Source organism: Cucurbita moschata, unplaced genomic scaffold (genome assembly GCF_002738365.1).
Source record: "Cucurbita moschata cultivar Rifu unplaced genomic scaffold, Cmos_1.0 Cmo_Scf00032, whole genome shotgun sequence".
Lineage (NCBI taxonomy): Eukaryota > Viridiplantae > Streptophyta > Magnoliopsida > Cucurbitales > Cucurbitaceae > Cucurbita > Cucurbita moschata.
In genome coordinates, this window is record NW_019268548.1 from 2,166,862 (window position 1) to 2,189,988 (window position 23,127).

At 35.8% G+C, this 23,127-nt stretch overlaps 3 protein-coding genes and 1 non-coding gene across 8 annotated transcripts; 2 read left to right on the plus strand and 2 right to left on the minus strand.

Annotated features, from left to right (window-relative positions):
• Window positions 1-1,711: 1,711 nt before the first annotated feature.
• On the plus strand, window positions 1,712-1,923 carry LOC111430159. Its single transcript, XR_002708291.1, has one exon. It is a non-coding gene; the product is annotated as a Plant small nucleolar RNA U3 (small nucleolar RNA).
• Window positions 1,924-2,771: 848 nt separating this feature from the next.
• Window positions 2,772-6,331, minus strand: LOC111430110 (putative leucine-rich repeat receptor-like serine/threonine-protein kinase At2g24130). The gene is made up of 2 exons (XM_023066275.1): window positions 3,729-6,331; window positions 2,772-3,298 (listed from the first exon to the last, which is right to left on the minus strand). Exons 1-2 carry the CDS (start codon window positions 6,286-6,288, stop codon window positions 2,886-2,888), a joined length of 2,973 nt encoding a protein of 990 aa, XP_022922043.1. The 5' UTR covers window positions 6,289-6,331; the 3' UTR covers window positions 2,772-2,885.
• Window positions 6,332-7,479: 1,148 nt separating this feature from the next.
• Window positions 7,480-9,863, minus strand: LOC111430151. 2 transcript variants are annotated; one of them, XM_023066331.1, is made up of 3 exons: window positions 9,655-9,863; window positions 8,000-9,331; window positions 7,480-7,911 (listed from the first exon to the last, which is right to left on the minus strand). In XM_023066331.1, exons 2-3 carry the CDS (start codon window positions 9,245-9,247, stop codon window positions 7,888-7,890), a joined length of 1,272 nt encoding a protein of 423 aa, XP_022922099.1. In that variant the 5' UTR covers window positions 9,248-9,331; window positions 9,655-9,863; the 3' UTR covers window positions 7,480-7,887. The 2 variants fall into 2 exon arrangements, with proteins under 2 accessions (XP_022922099.1, XP_022922100.1); XM_023066332.1 differs by lacking the exon at window positions 9,655-9,863 and adding an exon at window positions 9,514-9,648.
• Window positions 9,864-17,038: 7,175 nt separating this feature from the next.
• On the plus strand, window positions 17,039-22,547 carry LOC111429893 (AUGMIN subunit 8-like). Of its 4 annotated transcripts, none has more exons than XM_023065970.1 (7): window positions 17,039-17,312; window positions 18,810-20,221; window positions 20,575-20,694; window positions 21,264-21,380; window positions 21,460-21,549; window positions 22,086-22,193; window positions 22,278-22,547. In XM_023065970.1, exons 2-7 carry the CDS (start codon window positions 18,932-18,934, stop codon window positions 22,347-22,349), a joined length of 1,797 nt encoding a protein of 598 aa, XP_022921738.1. In that variant the 5' UTR covers window positions 17,039-17,312; window positions 18,810-18,931; the 3' UTR covers window positions 22,350-22,547. The 4 variants fall into 4 exon arrangements, with proteins under 4 accessions (XP_022921738.1, XP_022921735.1, XP_022921737.1 ...); XM_023065967.1 differs by having other exon boundaries at window positions 17,041-17,312; window positions 18,810-20,233; XM_023065969.1 differs by lacking the exon at window positions 17,039-17,312 and adding an exon at window positions 18,084-18,498 and having other exon boundaries at window positions 18,810-20,233.
• Window positions 22,548-23,127: the final 580 nt, after the last annotated feature.

A 23,127-nucleotide genomic window follows, 5' to 3' on the forward strand; every position in this document is an offset into this window, starting at 1 on the left:
AAAAAAAAAAAAAAAAAAAAAAAAAAAAAAATTCAAATACAAAATAACAACAATAATCCACGTGTGTAAAGTCGAGGAATAGTGGAATTTAGCCAACCAAGTTGGAGTGTAAATTTTGAATTTTGATGGGCTTTCACAACATAATTGGATAACTCTCCTTGGTTAGTTCAACAACTTCAGACTTTTACCCATCTTGGTTCATGATCCCTTTTGGTTTATCCCTAAATTTTGATGAACAATCCAAGATATTGAGGCCCATCTCACTGTAAACTGAGTTATGATGGAGATATTGAAGTAGATGTCATCCATGAGGTTGCTATCATGGACAGACATCACAGTTCTACCTACCTCTTTGGGTTTGCTACACAAATCTATAATGGGTTACCCTTTCTTATTGTCAGTGGAATGAGCATTGTCCAAAATTTGATATCATTTGCGCCTACTTTAAACCTCCATTGCATTATATCTATTTCTCAACCAATTGTCTTTTGCTTAAAAGTTCATTATGTAAGAACCTTCTAGCATTATCTTCAGAAAGATGTTATGCTCTAAACCAGACATGCCCCCATTTCAAGTTGGAAAGAGTGCGATGATGAAGTTTGAATCTATTTGATCATGTCTATTCTGGTGTTGATTCTCATATAGAGTATGTGTAAGAACTCGTGGACGAAGTCAACTCACTCGTAAACAACTTGAGTCCACCGTTGATAGATATTGTCGTTTTTAGACTTTTTATTTTGGGTTTTTCCTCAAAGTTTTTAAAACGTGTTTGCTAGAGAGAGATTTCCACACCCTTATAAAGAATGCTTCGTTCTCCTCCCCAACCTATGTGGGATCTCACAATCCTCTACTTCAGGGCCCAACGTCCTCGCTGGCAATCGCTCCTCTCTCCAATGGGCGTGAGATTTCACAATCGGATGGAGAGGAAAACGAAACATTCTTTATAAGGGTGTGGAAACTTTTTCCTAGCAGACGCGTCTTAAAAACTTTGAGGGAAAGCCGAAAATGAAAGTCTAAAGAGGACAATATCTACTCACGGTGGGCTTGAGTTATAGAAAATTTTCCTCCAAAACTTACTTGGTTACCACATCATTGCAACACAGATAAATTAGGCCAATGAGCTAAAGATATATTGGTTGACTAACCTTGTCAAAAAGTCAAAATAAAGACATAAAAAAGTCAACCAAATGAATAGGGTTGTGTTGGATGCTGTTATAGAGGATATATCTTATGTACTTTTGTTGAAAAAGTTGGTTCCTCCAAGTAATAGACTTCATTTCAATGACAGAACGATTGTGATTTGAATGTTTCCCTTCAATACTTTTCAAAAGATAGATTTGTATTCTAGTGGAATCTTACCTAACTCAGGAGTTTGTAGCTAGATAAGATTGCAACGATACGACGACTCTAAATCTACGACGAGACGAGAAATTAACCAATGACAACGCAACTCGTGCTCAAAGCGAAAATGTGGTAGAATAGAGTTCGTTGAGTGCAGATATGCATCAGAAGTTGACTTCCTTTACAAGTCTTCTCATTCATACTATCAAACTTTGTTCTATGTTAATCTTTACAAGTCCATGGTATTGTTCGCTTTGGCCTATTACGTATTTTCGTCAGCCTCACAGTTTTAAAACGCGGTTATTAGGGAGAGATTTTCACACCCTTATAAGAAATGTTTTGTTCCCCTCTCTAACCGACGTGAGATTCCACAACCTATTTCAACAGAACTTGTTCTATAGGTTGTACATTTGTGTCTTTGAATTCTAAGGAGCCAAGAATCGAAGTCAGGAGGATGAGCCACTGCCCCTGTGGCTAGAGCGTGAGATTAATGGCTCAACGGGCTTCGGTCCTGCGGCTGTAGAGGATCGTTCTTGGTAGACTCTGCTCTGCTGGGTTGGTTGCAAGGCGGTCTAACATACTTGAAATACTTTTATTGTGAGATCCCACATTGGTTGGGGAAAGAAACGAAACATTCCTTATAAGAGTGTGAGAACCTCTCCCTAGTAGATGTGTTTAAAACGAGCCAAAGCAGACAATATTTGTTAGCGATGGATTTGGACTATTAGAAATGGTATCAGAGCCAAACACTGAGCAGTTTGTCAGTGAAGACGCTGAGCCTCCAAGGGAGTGGATTGTGAGATCCTACACGGTTGGAAAGGGGAACGAAGCATTCCTTATAAGGGTGTGGAAACCACTCTCTAGCAGACGCGTTTTAAAATAATAAGGCTGACGGGATACGTAGCGGGTCAAAGCGGACAATATCTGCTGGCTTTGAGTTAGGCGGTTACTTCGAAAAGGGGAGATTCTGATTCAATCTTAAAAAACTATTCCAAACTGGCCATGAAGCTCAAGAACAGGAAACGTTGACTCACCATCGTATCTGTAATCAAATTTAGAGATTGTTTTTACACTTACAGCAAATCTAAATTCTTTCACCACAGGATTTGGACCTAACTGAGACAAACATCATGGTATACTCAGTTTTTGGTGAAGTGGAAGTGATTAATTAATTTAAGTGTAAAGTTCAAAAGTGGAGATAATCATTATGCTGGAAGATGATACGAAGAACTTCTATGATCCTCCACTTAGTACATAATCTACAATCCATATTGCTAATTCCATCTGAATGGTAGGTTAAAAGAGACATTAAATTATGTTGGCACCAATACCCTCATGTGCTGCCTTTTTCCAAACACGACTCTATTTCTTTAATAGATATTTTTGGATATTGTCTGGGCAACAGATTGGTTGAAGATCCATTCATAAAGTGGCTTTTCAATTTGGTGATGACATTATTTAGGTTCTAATATCAGTTTTCAGTGGCTTTTCAGCTGACTTTCTTAAGAACACGTTACCAAACTGCTAAATCATTTGGTGTATAATCAGCAACCTTCATGTTTGGCAGGACCAGGTTCTGGAATCCATAATGATAAAGAGTTTGAGAGATGCTCCTTTAAACGTGTCATTTCGTGAGCTACGTCGACCATGCTTGGCCTGGACGATGGAGTGTACTGTGTGCACATGATACCGAGCTCGATCAACTCGAATAGAATTTGACATTGCAGTTTGGGAGATTGTTGTGCAACGTTTGGCCTTGGAAGGTCGTATCTTTTCATTGCTTCGTTGGCTATATCTTCAAGCTTGTGAGGGTAGTGGCTTTTTACCCATTCATGTAGGCCTGAACCTTGTTGGAAATGATGATCAGTTGGACGCTTTCCTGTCACAACTTCTAATAGAAGAACTCCAAAACTAAACACGTCTCCTTCAGTTGATGGACGTTCTCCTATTCCATATTCTGCATTCCCAAATGCAAACAAAAATGTTAATAAGATTAATTCGTCTGTTTTGACCCGTTACGTATCCCGTCAGCCTCACGATCTTAAAACGCGTCTGCTAGGGAGAGGTTTCCACACCCTTGTAAAGAATGCTTCGTTCCCCTCTCCAACTGAAGTGGGATCACACAATCCACCCCCCTTGGAAGTCCAGTGTTCACGTTGGCATACTGCCTAGTGTCTAGCTCTGATACTATTTGTAACAGCCCAAGCCCACCACTAACCGATATTGTCCGCTTTAGCCCCTTACGTATCCCGTCAGCCTCACAATTTCAAAACACATTTAATAGGGAGAGGTTTCTACACCCTTATGTAGAATGTTTCGTTCCCCTCTCCAACCAGTATGGGATTTCACAGTTCTGTGCTTGAGTTAGAAATCGAGTGGTTATTCACCTGGAGCTATGTAGCCAACAGACCCACATAACAAACCATGAGTTGAACTGAAGGAAGTTGACTCGTTTCCATAAGAAGAAAGATTGTTAGCTTCTCCTCCACCAATGATCAGTCTTGAAATTCCAAAATCAGTGACCACAGCAGTCATATCATCGTCAAGAAGAATGTTGCTTGGTTTAATATCACAATGCACCACTCTAACCGGCGAATGATGGTGCAAATACGCCACTCCTTCAGCCACATCACTGCAAATCCTCACCATTTCAACCAAATCTAGCTTATGAATACTCAATCCTAACCCATTAGGATACAGATAGTTTTCCAAGCTCCCATTTGACATCAATGGAAGAACAAGAGCATTGAAATCTGGTCTGCTACAAGTGGTTATAATCCTGATCAAATTTCTATGTCTTGTTCTTTTCAGCACTTGACATTCTCTTTTAAAGCTTCCTGAGACATCACCTGCTGTTCTTATTGGCTTCAAAACTTTGACAGCAATCATTGTCTTGTCCGGTAGAATTCCTTTGTAGACTTCCCCAAATCTTCCTGTCCCAACCAAGCTGGAAGAGCTGAAACCATCAGTAGCATCCACCAGTTGTCTGTACGAGATTCTTGGATATTCCACCTCCTTCCAATCTGTAGTTTGTTGTTCATATTCTTTCGAACACCTCCGATTCAAACCGAAACGATTCATTCTCGTTTTCGACCGGAATACGAAGACAATCCCAGTAATGAAAAGTACAAAAACTGCCAAAGAACACAACAGAATTGGCAACAACTTATAGAGCTTATGTCTTTCCCTACACTTGGGCAAGCCTTTGATTGAGCCACAAAGACCATTATTACCAAGGAAAGAAGACAATGTCAGCCATGAAAACACCCCATTGTTTGGAACTCGACCAGAAAATCTGTTAAAAGACAAGTTGAGCTGCTTGAGAGTTGAAGATGTCTGAATACTGTCGGGAATGTTACCAATCAATTGGTTGAAAGAAACATCAAGCGTTTGAAGATAAGGCATTTGGGCAATGGAAACTGGTAAAGACCCATCAAAGGAGTTGAAAGACAAATTGAGGTGCTCCAGTGCTATGCAGTTCCCAAGCTGGGATGGAATTGTGCCAGAGAGATTGTTGGAGGACAAGTCAATGGCAAGCACCATGTCCATCTTGCTAAGCTCCCATGGCAATGGTCCATGTAAATGGTTTCTTGACAGGTTCATATAAAACTTCATGGTCCTCACAGCAATTTCACTAGGAATAACACCAGAAATCTGATTGCTGGAAAGATCTAAGAAATCTAAATTGGTACATTTTCCCAAACTTGGTGGGATTGTTCCTGAGAGCTTGTTTCCATAAAGCCATAGCTGTCTCAACTGTGAAAGATTAGCCAAGGTTTCAGGAACAGAACCAGACAGCTCGTTGCTTGAAAAATCAATATAACTCAGAGACTGAATCTCACCAAGAGAAGGTGGGATTTCACCAGAGAGTAAATTCCTGGAGAGGTGAATATTAACAAGCTTCCTTAATCTTCCAACCTCAAAAGGAATGGTTCCATTCAAAACATTACCAGACAAGTTCAAAACAGTAAGGTTTGTGAGGTTTAAAATGGAAGGAGGAATTGAGCCATGGATGAGATTATCATTCAAATGAAGCTCTGAGAGATTGACATGAAGATCACCAATAATAGAAGGAATTTCTCCACCAAGATGATTGCTAGCTAAACTAATCTCTTGAAGCTTTGAAGAATTGGAGAAAGAAGCAAAAAACGGCTCAAGATTTGAGTTCCCATCATGGCTCACAAATTCATTATCAGACAAGTAAACATACACCAAAGATGGCATGTTCATAACAGGCAACTCCCCACTCAGCTTATTTGACCCCAAATCCAGCCATTTCAACTTCGTTGAGTTCAAAAGAGCTGCTGGAACACGACCCTCCAGCTTGTTAGACCATAGCAGAAACTTCACCAAATCTTTCAGCTCACACCCATCGTTGGAAGGTATCTTCCCACTTAAAGAATTGTTCGACAGGTCAATATACCTCAATGGAGAGCTCGACCCATTACAGAACAGCAGCTCAGGAATCTCCCCTTCAAGCCTGTTGCCACCCAAATTAAGATACTCCAATTGGTTAAGATTTTGAAGCTCTGTGGGGATCTTTCCTGTGAGTAAATTCCCTTTCAAGTCCAGTTGCTGAAGATGAACCAGAGAACCCAATTCCTTGGGGATTTGACCTTCAAAGAAATTCTCAGATAAATCAAGAATCATCAAGGAAGAAAGATTGGAAAGAAAAGGAGAAACGGTGCCTCCAATCGAGGTACTAGAAAGAACAATGGAAACAACTTGGTGGGTGCGATTGCTGCACTCAATCCCCGTCCAGTTACACAAGTGAAGCTTTGAATCTAAACTCCAATTTTGAAGATGGTTTTTTGGGTCAGAAGAAACCCCATTTTTGAAAGCAAGCAATGCCGCTCTGTTGTGATGGTAACCTTCAAGGCTGCCAAATGCTCCTTTGAAGAGAAGAAAAACGAAGCACAGAAAAGGGAGCTCGCAAAGACCCCCCATTGATGAAACAGAGACAAAAGGGTTCCACGAAGGGATGAATTGGAGAAGGAGCAGTGTCAATTTATTTGAAAATTTTGGGGCCTAACCGCCGTTGACTAGTGGATGATCACTTGGCGCCAGTGGGCTTTGACTTTTGTACTTTTGACCAATTGGATTTCCTCACGTGTGAACAATTTTAAAAAGAAGTGGATTAAATTTAGATTAAACATATTAAATGTCCTATGATTCAAATTACTTTGAGACTAATTAATCATGATTAGTAGTAAAATAATAATAATAATAATAATAACCAATGGAATTGTAATGTTTATTAATTTAAAAGATATTATTTAGATTTAGGGTTTTGTCAACCGAATCATAATCCCAATACAAATGTGTTGTTTCTTGGAAATGGGCTATTGGGTTGGGATGCATTGCCACTTCTTAAAGTTCATAACACCTAATTTTCTTTTCCTTTTCCTTTTTAAATAAATAATAATTAATTAAAAAATAAGTCCATTTTCTCAAATTATTTATATTTTTTTTTACGTGAAAATCGTGTGGTCGTGTGAGGTTAAAAATGCATACTCCGAAATTGTCGACAGAAATTTCCCATTATTTTATAATAAAAATAATTCTATAAAGTTTATTTATTGAAGTAAAAAAACTGTTTATTATTATATTTCCTTTTATTTATTTATTTAAGGTTTAGGTTTTGAGAATCAAAGTTGATTTTGGGCTTGCAAAATTACCGCGCAAGCCTATTGGGCTGTCTTTATGGGCCTCACTAAAAACTGGGCCGACAAATGGGCTAAGCTTTCTGGGCCTCAGATGCCAAGCCCATTAATATTGACATCAACTGACATCATCGCAGAAGCATGTATGGATAACATAATGAATTTTAATATTAGAACAGTTATCTTTTTGTTAATTTTTTTTATAAATTATAAAAATTTCGATTCACCCACCATGTCGGTATCGAACCCATAAAGATACAAAAACGTTTGACATATCGACGAAAATTTTGATTTTTTTTTTAATTATTATTAAGCTCGACTCCAGGTGAAGAGTTACGTGATTTTGTGTCTTTTCAAGTGATTCTACATTAGTCGAAAATGTGACTCAAGTTTCACATTCGCTAGATAATAGAAAGATCGTGTATATATAAGTAAGAACATCTATCTTTAAGGATACGAAATTGGATGAAGAAAAAAAAAGTCATAAGGTTCATGCCCAAATTAGTCAATATCATACCATCGTGAAAATACAAAGAGGGTCGTTGTCTCTTGCATGAAGAAATCGGCGTCTCATCACACATATAAAACGAAGAACTGTAGGACAAACACAACTGTATTTCACAAAAGAATTAGAGGCAAATGATGAAGTAACTACATAGATTTCTGCTAAAGACATGCTGCTTCACTCCTGTCATGTACTGATTTATATACAGTATAGAATCTGTTCTATACGTTCTTTTATACATTCTATGAACTCAAATCCAACGCACACTAAATCAGAATATCATCAATAAATCTCAGTCAAAACCGAAACTCTTTTTGTTAAGCTTCTCACACGGCTGTAGGCTGCTGCTGTCAAGCTAGAACAGAACACAGTGCTTAATCAAAACCAGAAGTACACCATTGCCTGTCCATTCAAAATATGGTCTTTTTCAGTATATATTATCAATGGTTTTGCATCTTAATGGACAAGGAAAGGAGAGTATAGGCTATACCTCTTGCAGAAGGTCGAACATCGAGTTATCTGGTTTGGGGCGCTGCTCGGTTTTCAAACTTCTCATCTCAGATTGAATAGAATTCAGCTGTTCTTGTATCTCCTTCAGCAGTTTCATCTCTTCCACCTTTGCACTACTAATCTCTTGCCTTATACTGTCTATATTCTGTTCGAGCTGATACGTTGCACGACAAAGTTGCTGAAAAGGTTGAGATTCAGCAACGATTTCGTCGATTTGTTCCTGAACAGGAATCGTGCTGGAACCTACAGCTTTTACTTTCCTTACTTTTGATGGTTTGTTCTTCTGGCTTTTGCAACTAGAAGCTTTCTTTGTTCTGGTTTGCTCCACATCTTTATGGTGCTGTTTGAATGGTTCAATCAGTACTGGGTCTGGCTTTCCTAGTCGATTTTCGCCTTCGAAAATCGACTTCTCCTGTGGTTTGATCCGAGTTTGACAAGCTTGGTTCGCTTCTGGGATCTCGAAAATATCTTGAACAGTTGACAAACCACAACTTTTGGGGCTTACAACATCAGGATGATCTTGAATCCTTGAATGGCAAACAACACTCCCACCATTCAAACTTTTGGATCTATCTTCACCACTCCCTTTAGAATCAGATATCTCTTTTATTTGTTCATCTAACATCTCGATCGGTTTCGACGAACAGCAGTTCGATCGTTCCACGATACTCGGGCAGCTATCCGGTGTAAGAATCTCAAATCTCTCCATTTCTGCAACAGATTTTCTATAATACAATTCATCAAGTTGAGTCAGAGGCAGAGACTGCGCTCTTCTCACATAGCCACTTACACCAATTTCTCCATTAGTGACTCCCTTAGTGACCAAATCCTTGTTTTGAAGCAAGAACTTATCAGCAAATCTGGGTTCACAAGAACCCAAATCAGGGCAATCCAAGCTCAAGAGTTTATACCTATAAGCCTGCACTTGAAATTCAAGAGAAGCGATTTCCATTTCCTTTTGATATATCATATCTTCAAAACCAGCAAGATACTCTTGAGTATGGCAAAGCTTCTCCTCTGCCATTCTTTGATATTGACTTGCTTCCATCTTCAACGCAGCTTTTTCTCCTTGCAATCGCAGAATCATCGATAGGGCTTCACTTGCTGCAGTGGCTGAGGCTTCTCGTTCTTTATCAAGCTCTGAATAAAGCGTCTGTAGGAGCTGTTGACCACCTCCATGCCCTTCTTTTACACGTTCCATCTCAGTTTCTGAACCACTTTCCGCCATTGAAGCCTCCCTGATGAACTCTGTAAACACCACTAGGCTCTGCTAATCCAAATAATCCTCAACCAAAGACCGAGATGGGTCGATCTACAATCGGTCGAATCATAAATACAAAAGAAACGAACATCAGAAACCAGTTGCAGAGAGGGTTTCGTGCAAGAAAAGAAACTAAAAGGAAAAGAAAACTCCAATGAAATCAAACCGTCAAATAATTTCCTAAAACCAGGCTAAATGGGTTGCTTCTTTCGACCTTTTTGTTAATGATTTACCAGAAACAAGCTAAAGGGGTCTTCAGTTTCGCCGATTTTGTTAACGATTTCCACTAAACAGTCGTTTCGAATTTCAAAGGTTTTGAGAACAGAGATCTAAGCAAACCGCCATGAAAGAGAAGAACAAGAAGATGAACTCACCGACAGGAATTGCAGCGATTTTCAGGGGGAAACCAAGTCGAGAATATGTAGAGAGGAAGAAGGAGAGTGAAAAATTACAAAAATGAAAGCCAAATCAGAGTCCACTCGATCATTGAATAAGAAAACGGCGTTTATGGACGCTACAGATCAGAGGAGGGAGCGCTCTGATATGGACAAGCGTGGGATTTGCAAGAAAATGGATACCCACCATTTAAATTACTGTATATATTTTAAAGTTTTTTTGATTTATACAATAAAGATATTTTTATTTGTCCCAACGGGCCAACGGCATTGCTTCGCTTTGTAGGCAAAAGCAAGCATGTTCTTGAGTTATTTTTAAAATGGCCACCACACGCGTTTTAGACCCATCAAGATTATGACGTCCAAAACTCCTGCCCACCACACGGGTTCTAGACACATCAACATTTTGTGATTAATATTTTTTCTTCTGTCCTCAAAATTTCTAACCGATCAAACTGTGATTCATTACACTTGCTTTACTCTCAATATAACAAATTATTTTTGATAGGTTTAAATCATGATATAATATCATCACTAGGGTCAAACGGTATATATATTTTAGGAAAATAATTTAAGTATTTTAATAATAAATTGTCTGGTCTTTACTGTAAATACCCTTCTTCCTACTAAAGTTTTCATCCTAAGAAATTTTAAGCAATGATTAGTAGTGACGTATAGCAGTATTATACAGAGTGTCTAATAATATTTTTTTGCACTAAAAGTTGTGTTCAACATATGATACTCGATGATATAATAACATAACCCCTATCTATCTCTACAATAATATGATTTTATCAACTTCGTACATAATATCCTGACTTTGCTTTTGGTTCACCCAAAAAAAGTCTAGTACTAAGGAAGATAAGTTGATCTTATACTTATTTGAGTCTCAATCCACTTTCATCCTAACTAATTTTTTCGATAAAATTAATTTTAATATTCAATGAGTTAAAAGATTTAAATTTTTTTAATAATGAAAGTGATATTCATGTCATACCTTTTAAACGCGTATGCTAGTAATTTGAGTAAGAAATCGGTGACAATTCGAGAATCCAGGGTTAATACATTAGAAGGGGGAAAAAGTTGTTGCCATTAATTTCAATACAAAAGTCAATATATGATTAATAATATACACAAAAAAATAATAATAATAATAATAAAAGTAAAAGTAGTGATTTTAAGAGGAAAATAAACAAAAGTGCTGTCTTATCTTGAAACCAAACACGGCAACTTCCAATAAATAAATAAATAAAATGCTTTATATCAATTTTAATACCCTAATTTTCTTTTTCTTATTCAATATTAATTCCCTAAATTGTCTTTAGGAATTATTTTTCGCATAGATATTAATGATTTTTTGTCCATATTTTTAAAATAAAATATTAAAGAAATTTAAGCGAAATTACAGATGTTTTCTATAACTTAACTTAATAATTTTTTAAAATCATTAAAAATGCACGATCGATAAATAATCGTAACTACGTGGACTCCTTTATAAATTTTCAAAATTTGAAAACAAGAATCTTCAATAAAATCAAAATCAGACCGACAAGTTCGACCCACGTTCGCATATCCATGATGACTCAAAATTGATAACCATAGTTCCAAGGGGGACAAAATAGTTGCTTTTTCATAGGGACACAAAAAAAGATACGGGAGAGTTTTTCAAAAGGTCGTTATCCGTTGGTGGTGATGGCCAACGGTTATAATACCGCCCAATTCTAGCGTGCCACGGTGGGCTCCCCTCATAGCCGACCAATCCTTGTGGTCTTTAAAAATTTAATAATACCAAAGGAATGATACCCGTCAATAATTTTGTTTCCTTCTTCCTTTTATTTATTTATTTATTTTTAAGCTTTATTAAGAATATTTTATATTTGGTGGGTTTTCAATTCTAATATTTGACTTTTTTTTTAATAAATTAATACGTGTAATTTATGATAAATTGCTAATTCAAACTGTATATAACTGTTTCCTAATATCTATTTAATATTTTTAAAATAATTAAAAAAAAATGAAAAAATGTGCGGCAAAAGACCAAGCAAGAAAAGCGGGGTGGGTATGATAAATGGGCCGAGTTAGTTGTGGGCCCATTAAGGAAAATGGGCTTCAAGTTATTTACAAGCCCATCAAAGGCCCATATCGGTTGGCTTCGGTGAAAGGCAATACGTTCCCGTTGGCAGAACAGCGAGATGTAGAGATAGGAGGCCACGTGTTGCTTATGCAGGCCGACACGTAGGTTTTGCAATTCCCTGTGGAGTCTGAGCAGTGCAATTACGGAGGCTTCCAAATCAATGAAAATAAAAATGAATGGTACAGAATGACAGAGGCGGGCGTTGGGTTGTGGCATTGCAATTAAAATGTGTATGGTATCCTATGTCTGTCTCAACCACAACAACCCTCTCCCAAATCAAACAAAACTACACTCACTCGCCTTTCCTATTCTAGCCCCACTCTATGTTGTCGGTTCGGTGTCGATTAGACACCGACTCGAACATCAATTATCACCTTAAAAATCGATAGGTGCAATTAGATTGAGATGACTTACAACGAGTAGTGTAAGATTCTTCAAGTTTCTTTTGAATTTCAAGACGAAAAGAAAAACGGGTCAATGTAAAGAAATGTGATCAACTCGTCGAGGTCGTCAAGACAATCAATTGAGTCAGGACCCAATTAGGTCGCAAGTTAAGTTCTAAGCTTCATATTCCAATCCATCTTGAATTTGGTTGATACCAGACTCATTCAGCCTTAATTTTACTCGATTATTTGTTCATACATCTTTAGTGAATATAGATATGATTGATTCATCTTTATCGAGCGTTTCAACGTTCGTCTTTCATTATCTTGAAGTAGTTGAAAAATTCACAATAATTTCACTTTTTCCCCAATTTTCGTCCTTTGCAAAAATTATAGATTTTAACCCGAAAACGAACTTGACATATAGAGATAAATTACAAATATATGAGTTACAGTTACCCTTAAATTAATTATTTATTTTTTCTTAAATTAAAATTTAAAAAAAATTGTGACAAAGAATTGTCAGAAGAGCAAATAAAGAAGGGAACATGTCAGACATGCAAATGTTTGTTCTGTTGTTGTGAGGTGCACAAGTTGAACACATGAGACACTTATACTATTATGCGTGGGGACATTTTTAATAATAAAATCAATTATTTTTAAAAATACTCAATAATTTATTTAATATAATACTAATTAAATTCTTTAAAACAAAGTCCTCCTTTTTCATAAAACCACGTCATGCCAAATTAATATTTAAATACAATGAATAACCAAACTCATATATTATACAAAGTTTATAATATAAAATTAAGTTGATTAATTAGTTATTAGGAATTCCATTATATGGTTTAAGGATCATGTTACTCTTGTAGTGTATAATGGAAAGCTCAAAGAGGATAATATCTATTAGCGATGAACTTGAGCTATTACAAATGGTATTAGAGCCATATACCGGACAATGTGCTAGCAAGGACGCTGGCTCCAAGGGATGGATCGTGAAATCCCACATCGGCATTCTTTATAAGGGTATACATCGACATTTCTTAAGGGTATGGAAACAGTTTAAAAATCTTGAAGAGAAGCTCAAAGAAAACATGTTCGTTGAATCTTAAATTTTTATTTATTTTTCGAATCTCTAACATGTTGTCGACGACACGGTTTGATTGAAACATTTGTATTATTGTAGGGATTATTGGAGAATTGAAAAGGAAAGAAGCAAGTGATGATAGGGAATTTATTGTTGGCTTCTATTTGTAATGAGCGAAACCAAACCAGGCTGTCTTGAATGAGTTTTCTTTATTTGCACAATGATCCCTGTCCACATCACAAATTCACAAACTATCCTTCAGTTTTCAAAAATTTCTTTTTGTAACCCACAATTTCACACTTTAATTTCACCTTTTGGCCCAAAAGCTCTGAAAATGATAATAATGAATTTAAATGTAAAGTTTTTAATTAATGTTAGCTGAATATAGCTCAGCTATTAATAAAAGGAAAATATAGGTATCCTCAAAAGTAACTTTAGTGTAACCGTATAATATTTTCTCAGAATTAAAAAAAGCTTATGGATTTGGAATTTATGAAAATTTATTTCAATAAATTGGAGTATTGTTGTAACAGCCAGCTACTGACGTGGATATTTTCCTTTCCTCTCCTTAATTTATAACTTATCCATATTGTTTTAAAATTATATCTTGATATTGAAATATTTAATTTATGTATGAGAATTAAGATATTTTTGTTAATTTTGTTTAAGGTATTTTTTATTTTTATATTTATTTATCCCTCAATTATTATCTTATTTTATAATATACTAACAATTTTTCCTACTCTATGGTGTAGACTATGTTAAAATGTACATTAAAAAAAACTACTCATTTGACTTATGAATTGTCAAATATCAAAACATTATTGTTTTGAGATTATGCAATATGCACTACTTTTTTTTTTAATTTAAATAATAAAAAAATTAAATCAGTTTTTCCATTAATTACCCACAAAAGCTGATGTGGTACTTATTTTTTAATAAAATTTTTTTTTCTACTTTCTATAATTATTGATTTTTTTAATTTTATTATTAGTTTTTTTTTTCTTTCACACCCAATCCATGGCTGCCACTACGACCTGTCGTTATCAGCCATCGTCAATATTGTTTTTTTTTCTTTTATTAAAAAAAACTATTTTAGAGTTGAAATATTATTATTATTATTATTATCACAAAGAAAAAAAAAAAAAAAGAATTTCCCCAAAAAGAGGCGATGACCGGTAAGAGTAGATAGACAAACTTATTTTATTAATTGTAACATAATTACAAAATATTTGATTAAATCTGACCGTTGAAATCCCAGATCTTAAGGTCATTTAACACCTAATGCTGTGTTTGGTCAACAAAACCAAGACTTAGGAAGGCATTAGAAAATTCCGTAGTCAAATAGTTTTTTTTTTTCTTCTATTTGATTTGATAGCGGCCACATTTGAAAAAAAAAATTAAAATTAATAAAAATATCGTTTATATTTTGTGTACAAAATATTTATAAATTTTAAAAAAATATAAAAAAAAATTATTTTGTTTTAGTTTTGGATAAAAATGGTTCCTATGTTTAAAAATTACCCCCTTAAAATATATTCTTGAATTTTAAAATAATTTATTAATAAAGAGTTAAAAAAATACTTTTATTTATCAAATACCCATAAATTTTAAAAATAATATTAACACCTTTTCAACTTTTATAAGACAAGAGTTCAACAAAAAAAATTATCTTATTTTTTAATATTATTTTTGATAGTTTAGTAGTATTTTTGAAATGTGGTACCCACCATAAAAAAAATTTAAAATTTTTTTTATTTTTAAATTCAAGAGTATTAATTAAACATTTGAATACTCGGAGATATTTTTAAAATGGTTATTTTGTTTTCTACCTAAAACTAATAAGGGTATTATTAAAATTTTAAAAATTTTAAGAGTATTTTTTAAATAAAATAAAAATATTAATTTTTTTTGTTAATTTAATTTAAAAAATGGGACAATTTCTAGCCAATGAATGTGCGCCACGACATCATGATTTCAGTGACGTAATCCATCCCATCAAATAAATCCATAAACCAAATATGGTATTACTTCCAAACTAAGCTTTTTAAACTCCTTTAATTTGGTTGATTTAAAAATTAAATTTAAAAAATTAAAACCCATGATAATTTTGTTGAGCACCGGAAGCGGAATGAATGTACTCAGAACACCAATGAACGAAATTACACAAAGGAGACACCAATATATTTACGTGGTTCGGAAATAAGAAGTTCTTCTATATCCACAGGTAACAACCAATCACCAATAAACCTAAGTGTTACAAGTGAATACCTCACTATCACACTACAAAAACTCCCATCAATATGTCACTCAACAAATACGATGTGACACCCAAAACTCTCCCGTCTCCTCCACTTGTTAGAAATGGATATTCAAATGGAAGGAGGGCTCTCTCGTTATATAACATTACAGAATCAAATCTAATCCAAATAACCCAATCAAATCTAATCTAAATAACCAAATCTAATCTAATCTAATCCAAAAAAACCAAATCAAATCCAAACACAATTTACAACAAATTTAATATTATATTACCTTCCCACCCATCTTTTCCAACAATTAATATTTTTTCTCATTCCATCCTTCAATATTTAGCCCATCTAAGAACATAGTTTGAATCAATTTTAAACATCATTAATGAAAATGTGTTCCATTACTTGACTTAAAGCTACTTTTTTTTATTTATTTAATAATTTGACGGGTGAATATCGAGCTCTAAACTGAATACACTACGAGAACAGTAATTTATTGGTTTATCTATATACAACGGACAACAATTCAAAACCTTTAAAGAGTCTAAATACTTAAATAATTTTAAAATTCATAATTTAAATGCGTAATAATTAGGTTAATATATAATCGTATTAGAAGAAGAAGTTGGTGAGGAGACATTTTAATTGTGTTGGTGGATAAAAGTAGAGACAACAAGACAAAAAGGGGAATTGAGTTCCATAGAAATTGAATGAAAGAATTTCGAGGAATGGGTCTCAGAATCATTTGATGTCCAAACATTTATTTATGTGTCTTCTATCCATTTGTCCTTTTATTTTAATTTTAAATATTTCTCGGTCCCTAAAACATCTCATATTTCATCATTTCAAAAATAAAAAGTAAAAAAAATCAATTTTGACTCGTAAACTTATGATTTCATCACATGGTACCTCAAAACGGAATTTATTTCAAATCGTAGAAGTGAATTTAAATTTCCTCCTTAAAAAAAAAAAAAAATACTCCCATAAAAAACAAGAGCACTATAGTTTTTTGTTTTATTTTAGTACCATTCTTTTCTTGTTTGGTTTGAATTAATTATTGCCCATGCCCTAAGAGTAAGGTCCCCCTTGCACCAAAATAAATAAAAATAAAAATAAATACCATTTTTTTCCATGTTAATTACATAAATATTATTTATTAAAAGTAGTTTTATTTTATGGAAGGATTTAATAAGGGTTGGTGTAATTTTCTTGGAAAAAGAAAGTCAATTACCTCTGGTGTAAAAGAGTAATTAGATTCCTTTTATGCTTCATTTGACCTATTTTTTAAGATTTTTATAATTAAATTATATATTTAAAAATTAAATTTGTATTTTTAATTATTTTATAACACAAGGATTAATAAAATTAGGTGGCGCGAAACTAACTGTCTTCCGTGGTCCCTACCTTCTCAAAAGTCCTAAATATAACCGTTTTTTTTTTCTTTTTTTTCTTTTTCCATTAAGTCTGTTTTTTTTATTTTTAATTTAATTTTAATTTTCTCTATTTTAAAACCAAGCGCTTTTTCTTCTCTTCTTCCTCTCTTCGAAGTTCTTCGAAAATCTGAACTGCGTCAACTCTGCCCGCTGGAGGGCCTTGTACGGCGAAGTCTCTTTTTCAGTTCCGGAAACCATTTCGCCTTCGTTTGTTCTTTTATTGAAGAAATCGAGCCCTACGGAACTCTCTGATCAAATTTCGCCTAATTTACTCTGATTTTCAGTTCGAAATTGAATCCTCGAGGAGCTTTTCCGATTCAACGCGTGATTGTTCAGGCCGTATCGGTGAGAACTCTGTTCTTGAACACTTTGATTTTCCTTTGTTGATGTCTTCGATGTTTAAATTTGCGACTGGTTTTTTTCATTATGTCTTTACTATTGAGTTCGTTAGTTTGATGATTGTTCGATTCGAACCTTTCAACCAGTTTTTTCTTCCCTTAAATTCTTGAGTAGCTGGAGAGTTGGGAGATACTGTTTTTGTTTTCTATAATAAGTTTGAAGTACTTCACTATTTCCTTTCTCGTGGATCATCCGTAAAAGGCGTTAGATCTTTTTTATTTATTTTAAATTATAATTACAGAATTTTCTTTGTCGTGTTTGTATATTCTGAAATTCGAGTATGTCTCGTGTTCATTTATATTCCTCTCTATGCAACATCTCTGAAACTTCTGTCGATGAGCAGTAGAGGCTCAGGCCGGTCTCCAGTATTAGGTGCAGGAATCTGTCGAAAATCAGGCATTGATAAGGATTCCTCCTCAAAATCCTTGAAGATTTCATCTGTGTATAACTGCATTTATTCACCGCCGTAGCTGAGTTATGAAAGTTATAAAGAGGAGAATAGTAATCAGGATTGTCCAAATGGAAACCGTGTTCTTATCCAACCTTTGCACATAACCATAAATCTTAATTTTGTTTCAATGCGTTTCTACCTCGTGTTGACTTCGGATTGGTATTAATATCCATTTATTACGGCCATGTAAATTCTCAGAACGGACAAAGGTTCTCCTTGCACGTGGACATCCACCATTCTGTGGAAGAAATTAAATATTTCTCACAAGCCAATTGAATGGCGTCTTAGGTCAAATAATGAGAGAAAAAAACATTTGACAGTTGGAGTGAATGATACATTTTCAATTTCATCTGGTCCCGTAGACCTACAAGTATTATTTCTGATACGAAACTTGGGTAATGCGACTTCTTTACTTTTACAAGTGTCGTAATTATTTTTAATGGAAGATCTTTTTGAAGAGAGAAGATGACAGTGAAGCAAATTGGGAGTCGGAATGTACGAAATCTTTCATGTTGTCAGCCCCAACCATCCATGGCCGAATAAGTTCCAGTTAAGTTCCACTTCCCTTATCCTGCAGCGACCTGCAAAAGCCCACACTCTCTATCTCCCCGCCCGGGAGTTTCTGAGGGGACCCCTACTCTGTATATGCAATTTGTGTCGAAGCAGGCCGAATCCAAAGCTGTAAGGATTAGACGTTGATGCAATTTATGGCAGTTCTCCTTTTTTAAGCGGCCCTTTTGTGTGCCCTACCTTGCCTTCGTCTTCCTTGCGGTGGTCTGATCTAACTTGGGTCGAGGGCATTGCTTGATTAGAAACTAATCAATTCGAGTTTATTAGTTTTAGTGTTTCAGTTTCAAGTTCGCCATTCGATTAATCTTTTCCTGCTGAAGAACTGTATGTTTGCAAGTTTGTTTATTCGTTTTCCGCTTTCTATTTCTTTACTTTAACGTTGGTTTATTCCTTTCTTTTTAACTGTGCGTTTGTGGTGACAGATACAATGCAGGGAAAAGGATCTTTCTTTGTGTGAGCACTGTTTTTTTTCAGTTTTTGGGGAATGAGAACTGTGTAGTTATGTGAAGAAAACCATCACTATGGTCTAATTTCGATTGTTTGGATGGATGTATGCGAATCGGTGCGGGCATTTAGAAAGCATACAATAGCAGCAGCAGCAGCGACGCCAAGGCAACCATTGGTTCCTGCAGAAAAGAACAATGAAGTTATCACACGGTCTCCCTCGCGTTCTAAGAACAAGTCACCTTCTCCTTCATCGTCGTCTGGTCCTCGGCGTTGCCCATCACCAAGCATCACGCGGACGGTTTCTACATCTTCCCAAATGGTTCTTAAAAGAGCCCAATCAGCAGAGAGGAAGCGACCCTCCACACCTCCTTCTCCTCCACGCCCGGCCACACCAATTCATAGTTCACCTGCAGATGTAGAGTTGCTATCGAAAAAAAGGACTGGCGGTCGAGCTGAGAGTTTATGGCCCTCTACGATGAGAAGTTTGAGCGCCTCATTCCAATCTGATACAATTTCTCCTGTTTGTAAGAAGGAAAAACCCGTGTTATCTTCTCCTTCTGATCGAACTCTGAGGCCTTCTTCTAATTTCCCATCTAAGCAGGCTGAAACGCAAACTGTTGCACGGAAGCCCACGCCAGAAAGAAAGAAGAGTCCTCTAAGAGGTTTGAATGGACATGATCAATCAGAGAATTTCAAGCCAGTTGATGGGTCACGGACTCAATTCGTAGATCATCAGAGATGGCGAACTAGAGTTGGTGCGAAAGCGTCCTCCAATTCATTAAGTTGCAGCATGGATCTCACCGATAAAAGGGTCCCAAGCTTAAACAAGCCACTCAGAGGAAACGGTTTATCTCCTACAAGGGCAATTACGGGCAAGACTATGAACAAACCTTTACAGAAATCGACCAGTGGTGATGTGAGGCTATCTTATGTTGATGGAAGGACTAGGGAAGAATTTGAGACAACTTCAGCGAATGACAGTTCAATGCAGGAATCTGCAGCTAACAAGCTCGTTTCTTCAAGTTTAGCAGGCACTAAAATAATAACAAACCGAGTTGTCAGATATGATTCGCCAAGTCTTGGCCCACGTCCATCTTCACCTTCTAAGGCACAAGTATTATCCTCTGTTGCTAGAGGAGTTAGTCCATCTCGATTAAGGCCATCAACTCCTCCTTCTCGAGGAATTAGCTCATCACGATCAAGGCCTTCAAATTCTACTCAATCCAATGCTTCCACTTCTGTACTTAGCTTCATAGCAGACTTTAAGAAGGGCAAGAAGGCAGCCAGCTGCATAGAAGATGCTCATCAGCTAAGGCTTCTATATAATAGACATTTGCAGTGGAGATGTGCTAATGCACGGGCAGAGGCTGTTATGCGTAATCAGGAGGTGACAGCAGAGGTTGTGTTTTAATGCATGTCAATCTTGCTTGATTATAACCCCTTTATTCACGACAACATGACCATGTGCTCTGTTGGCACGAAACTTGATTATTGTTACTTGCGATTGTGAACAGCCTGAAACTATTTGCTATTCTTGTCACATATTTGCTTGTGCTCAGAAACTGAGTTGTATTTCTGACATTCCAACAAGCGGAAGATTTTATTTTGACTTGGCAGTAACTTTTAGGGACATTTTTTGTTTCTTTTATCCAATTAGCATCTTAAGTTGCATGTCGGGCATGTTGCTTGTATACTTGAGTACAAGTTAAATATTAACAACTTTTGTGTGCTGTGGTGCAGAGAACTCTTCTTGGCATATGGAATACAACACTAAATCTTTGGGATTCAGTAATCAGAAAACGGATCGATCTCCAACAGCTGAAGCTAGAGCTCAAATTGATCTCAATTATGAATGATCAAGTAATACTATTAATTCTTTGAAAGCCATTATATATCTTAAGCGTACTCTAAATAGCACGGTTCTTTTATACTTTCAGTGCAATACACAGTTTTTTGTGCAAGTGATGCTCAAATTATATTAGTTAACATTATGCCTAGACAGACCTGAGCCAAAATACTTATGATGGGTGTGACTTAGTTTCTGGAATTGTGCTTGCCAACCCTGGTCTAAGGACTATGAATAAAACCCGGGACTTACGCAATAGCTATTTTGGCACGTGGTCTGAACATCAATGTTTCATAGCAATGTATAAAATTTTAGGATAAAATGTCAACGTAGAGTAGCAGAGTAAGGAGCTTACTTTCTTTCTCCAGCAACGTAGAAGCACAACTAACTGTAGCACGTGTGAAGTGTGAAGTGTTTTCTTTGAGAAAAGTTTTTTTTTTGGTTAATTTATTCAACCAGAACGCTTCTTATTCTTTAAATTTGGAGTTATAATTCTCCTCCTACTTGTATTTGAACAACCATTTGCTCTCATATATGCTTCACCAAATTGATATGATTTTTATGTTGCATGTGATTGATGCAGATGAGCTACCTCAATGAATGGGCTGTGCTTGAAAGAAGCCACAATCGATCCTTATCAGGAGTCAAAGAGGATTTGGAGTCGAGAACTCTTCGTGTTCCAGTAACTGGAGGAGCAAGAGTATGCTACATTAGCCAGTAATTTGTTTTAATTATGGGAAGCCGAGTATTGGTAACTGACAACAATCTTTTATTTACAGGCAGATGCTTGCTCTTTAAATGGTGCAATTTGTTCAGCCGTTGGGGTGATGCAGGCAATGGGATCTTCCATTTGCTCCTTACTCCCAAGGGTATACTTAAACAACTCCTTGAATGTCATCAATATTTAGTAGTTTTTTCATCCCATCTTCCATGAAATCAAGAGTCTCTGCAATTATTATGGACATTGACCAATCTTGTCATCTTATAATGCAATTGATGTCCTTACTGCTTGAGAATAAGAATAGTTCTGATCACAATAGCTAGAGGAGATAAACTTAGTGCTGCAAGTATCTAAACCTTTGCAAACCATCAAAGCCTCTGATTTGGATTTCTCCCTCTACCAGTTAGCATCTTATCCCGTGAGCTCTACATTTTGCGGATATTAATAAAAGTTCATTATATCTATCACCTGCTTGATGATTGTCATGAATCAATTACCTAGAAACTTCAGGAGATGTATTTTAAGAAATTTGGGTCGTTGAAAATCGAATTTATTGAATTGATTGCTGATGTTTGAATGGGCAATATTTAGATATCTATAGCTGTTTATATGGTTGCGAGATTCAATGTTTTTTTGTCTGCAGTTCTAGTTCTGCTATTCATCGTTGGCTTATTTGTTTTTCAGGTGGAGGTAATGCAGACGTTGGTTTTTGAACTTACTATTGTCGCATCCCAAGAAAAAGCTATGCTTGATGAATGTGTAGCATTGTTGGCTTCAACAGCGGCTTTTCAGGTGAGGATGATATTTCAGCACACTTGAATCTATTACTTTACAAGCATGCATAGAATTAAGTAAGAGTACCCAATTTGAAAGCAGGTCCAGGAACAGAGTTTGTGGACGCATCTCATACAAATGAAACAAGGACTGGACAAGTGCTGCGAGTTTTAGGCGGTTAAAGGCAAGCTTCCTAACCTGACTGGCCCAGCTAGGCTAAGCAAGCTAACAACAAAACCCATATATTTCTATTTGTTACCTATCTCACTGAAAATGAGTTATACCCCGCATGTATATTCATTTTTTAAATTCATAGCGGGAGTTTGTAGCTGTAAATCTTTTCCAATTTTAATCTATTTAATCATTTGAAAATTTTGTTCAAGCTTACATAATTCTTCCATTGCAAGAGCTCTCTGGCTTATTCTTTCAGCCTGCAACTTTATTTCTGCTTACCAATTACCATACAAAAGCAAACTAATGGAGATGGCAGAGAAGTTGAAGGGTCATCGTGCATGGTAGAGAGCCGATGTCAGGAATACAAATGGAAGAAAGAGAAGTTGTGCATATTTTAGTTCAGGTTCGCATCTGTTTCCATATACATAGTTACATAGTTCTCAGACGAACACGACTTTCTAAAATGATATGATATTATCTACTTTGAGTATAAGGTCTCGTGGATTTGCTTTTGAGCTTCCTCAAAAGGCCTCGTACCAATGGAGGGAGTATTCTTTGATTTGTTCGACTCTCTACAACGGTACGATATTGTTCACTTTGAGTATAAGCTCTCGTGGATTTACTTTTGGGCTTCCTCAAAAGGCCTCGTACTAATTAAGAGAGTATTCTTTGATTATAAACTCATAATTATTCCCTAAATTAGCGGGGGTGGAACTTTCCTAAATTTAAATCTTTGAACTGAAATGAGGCTTATCTTGTCACTTGGGGATTCAGAGTA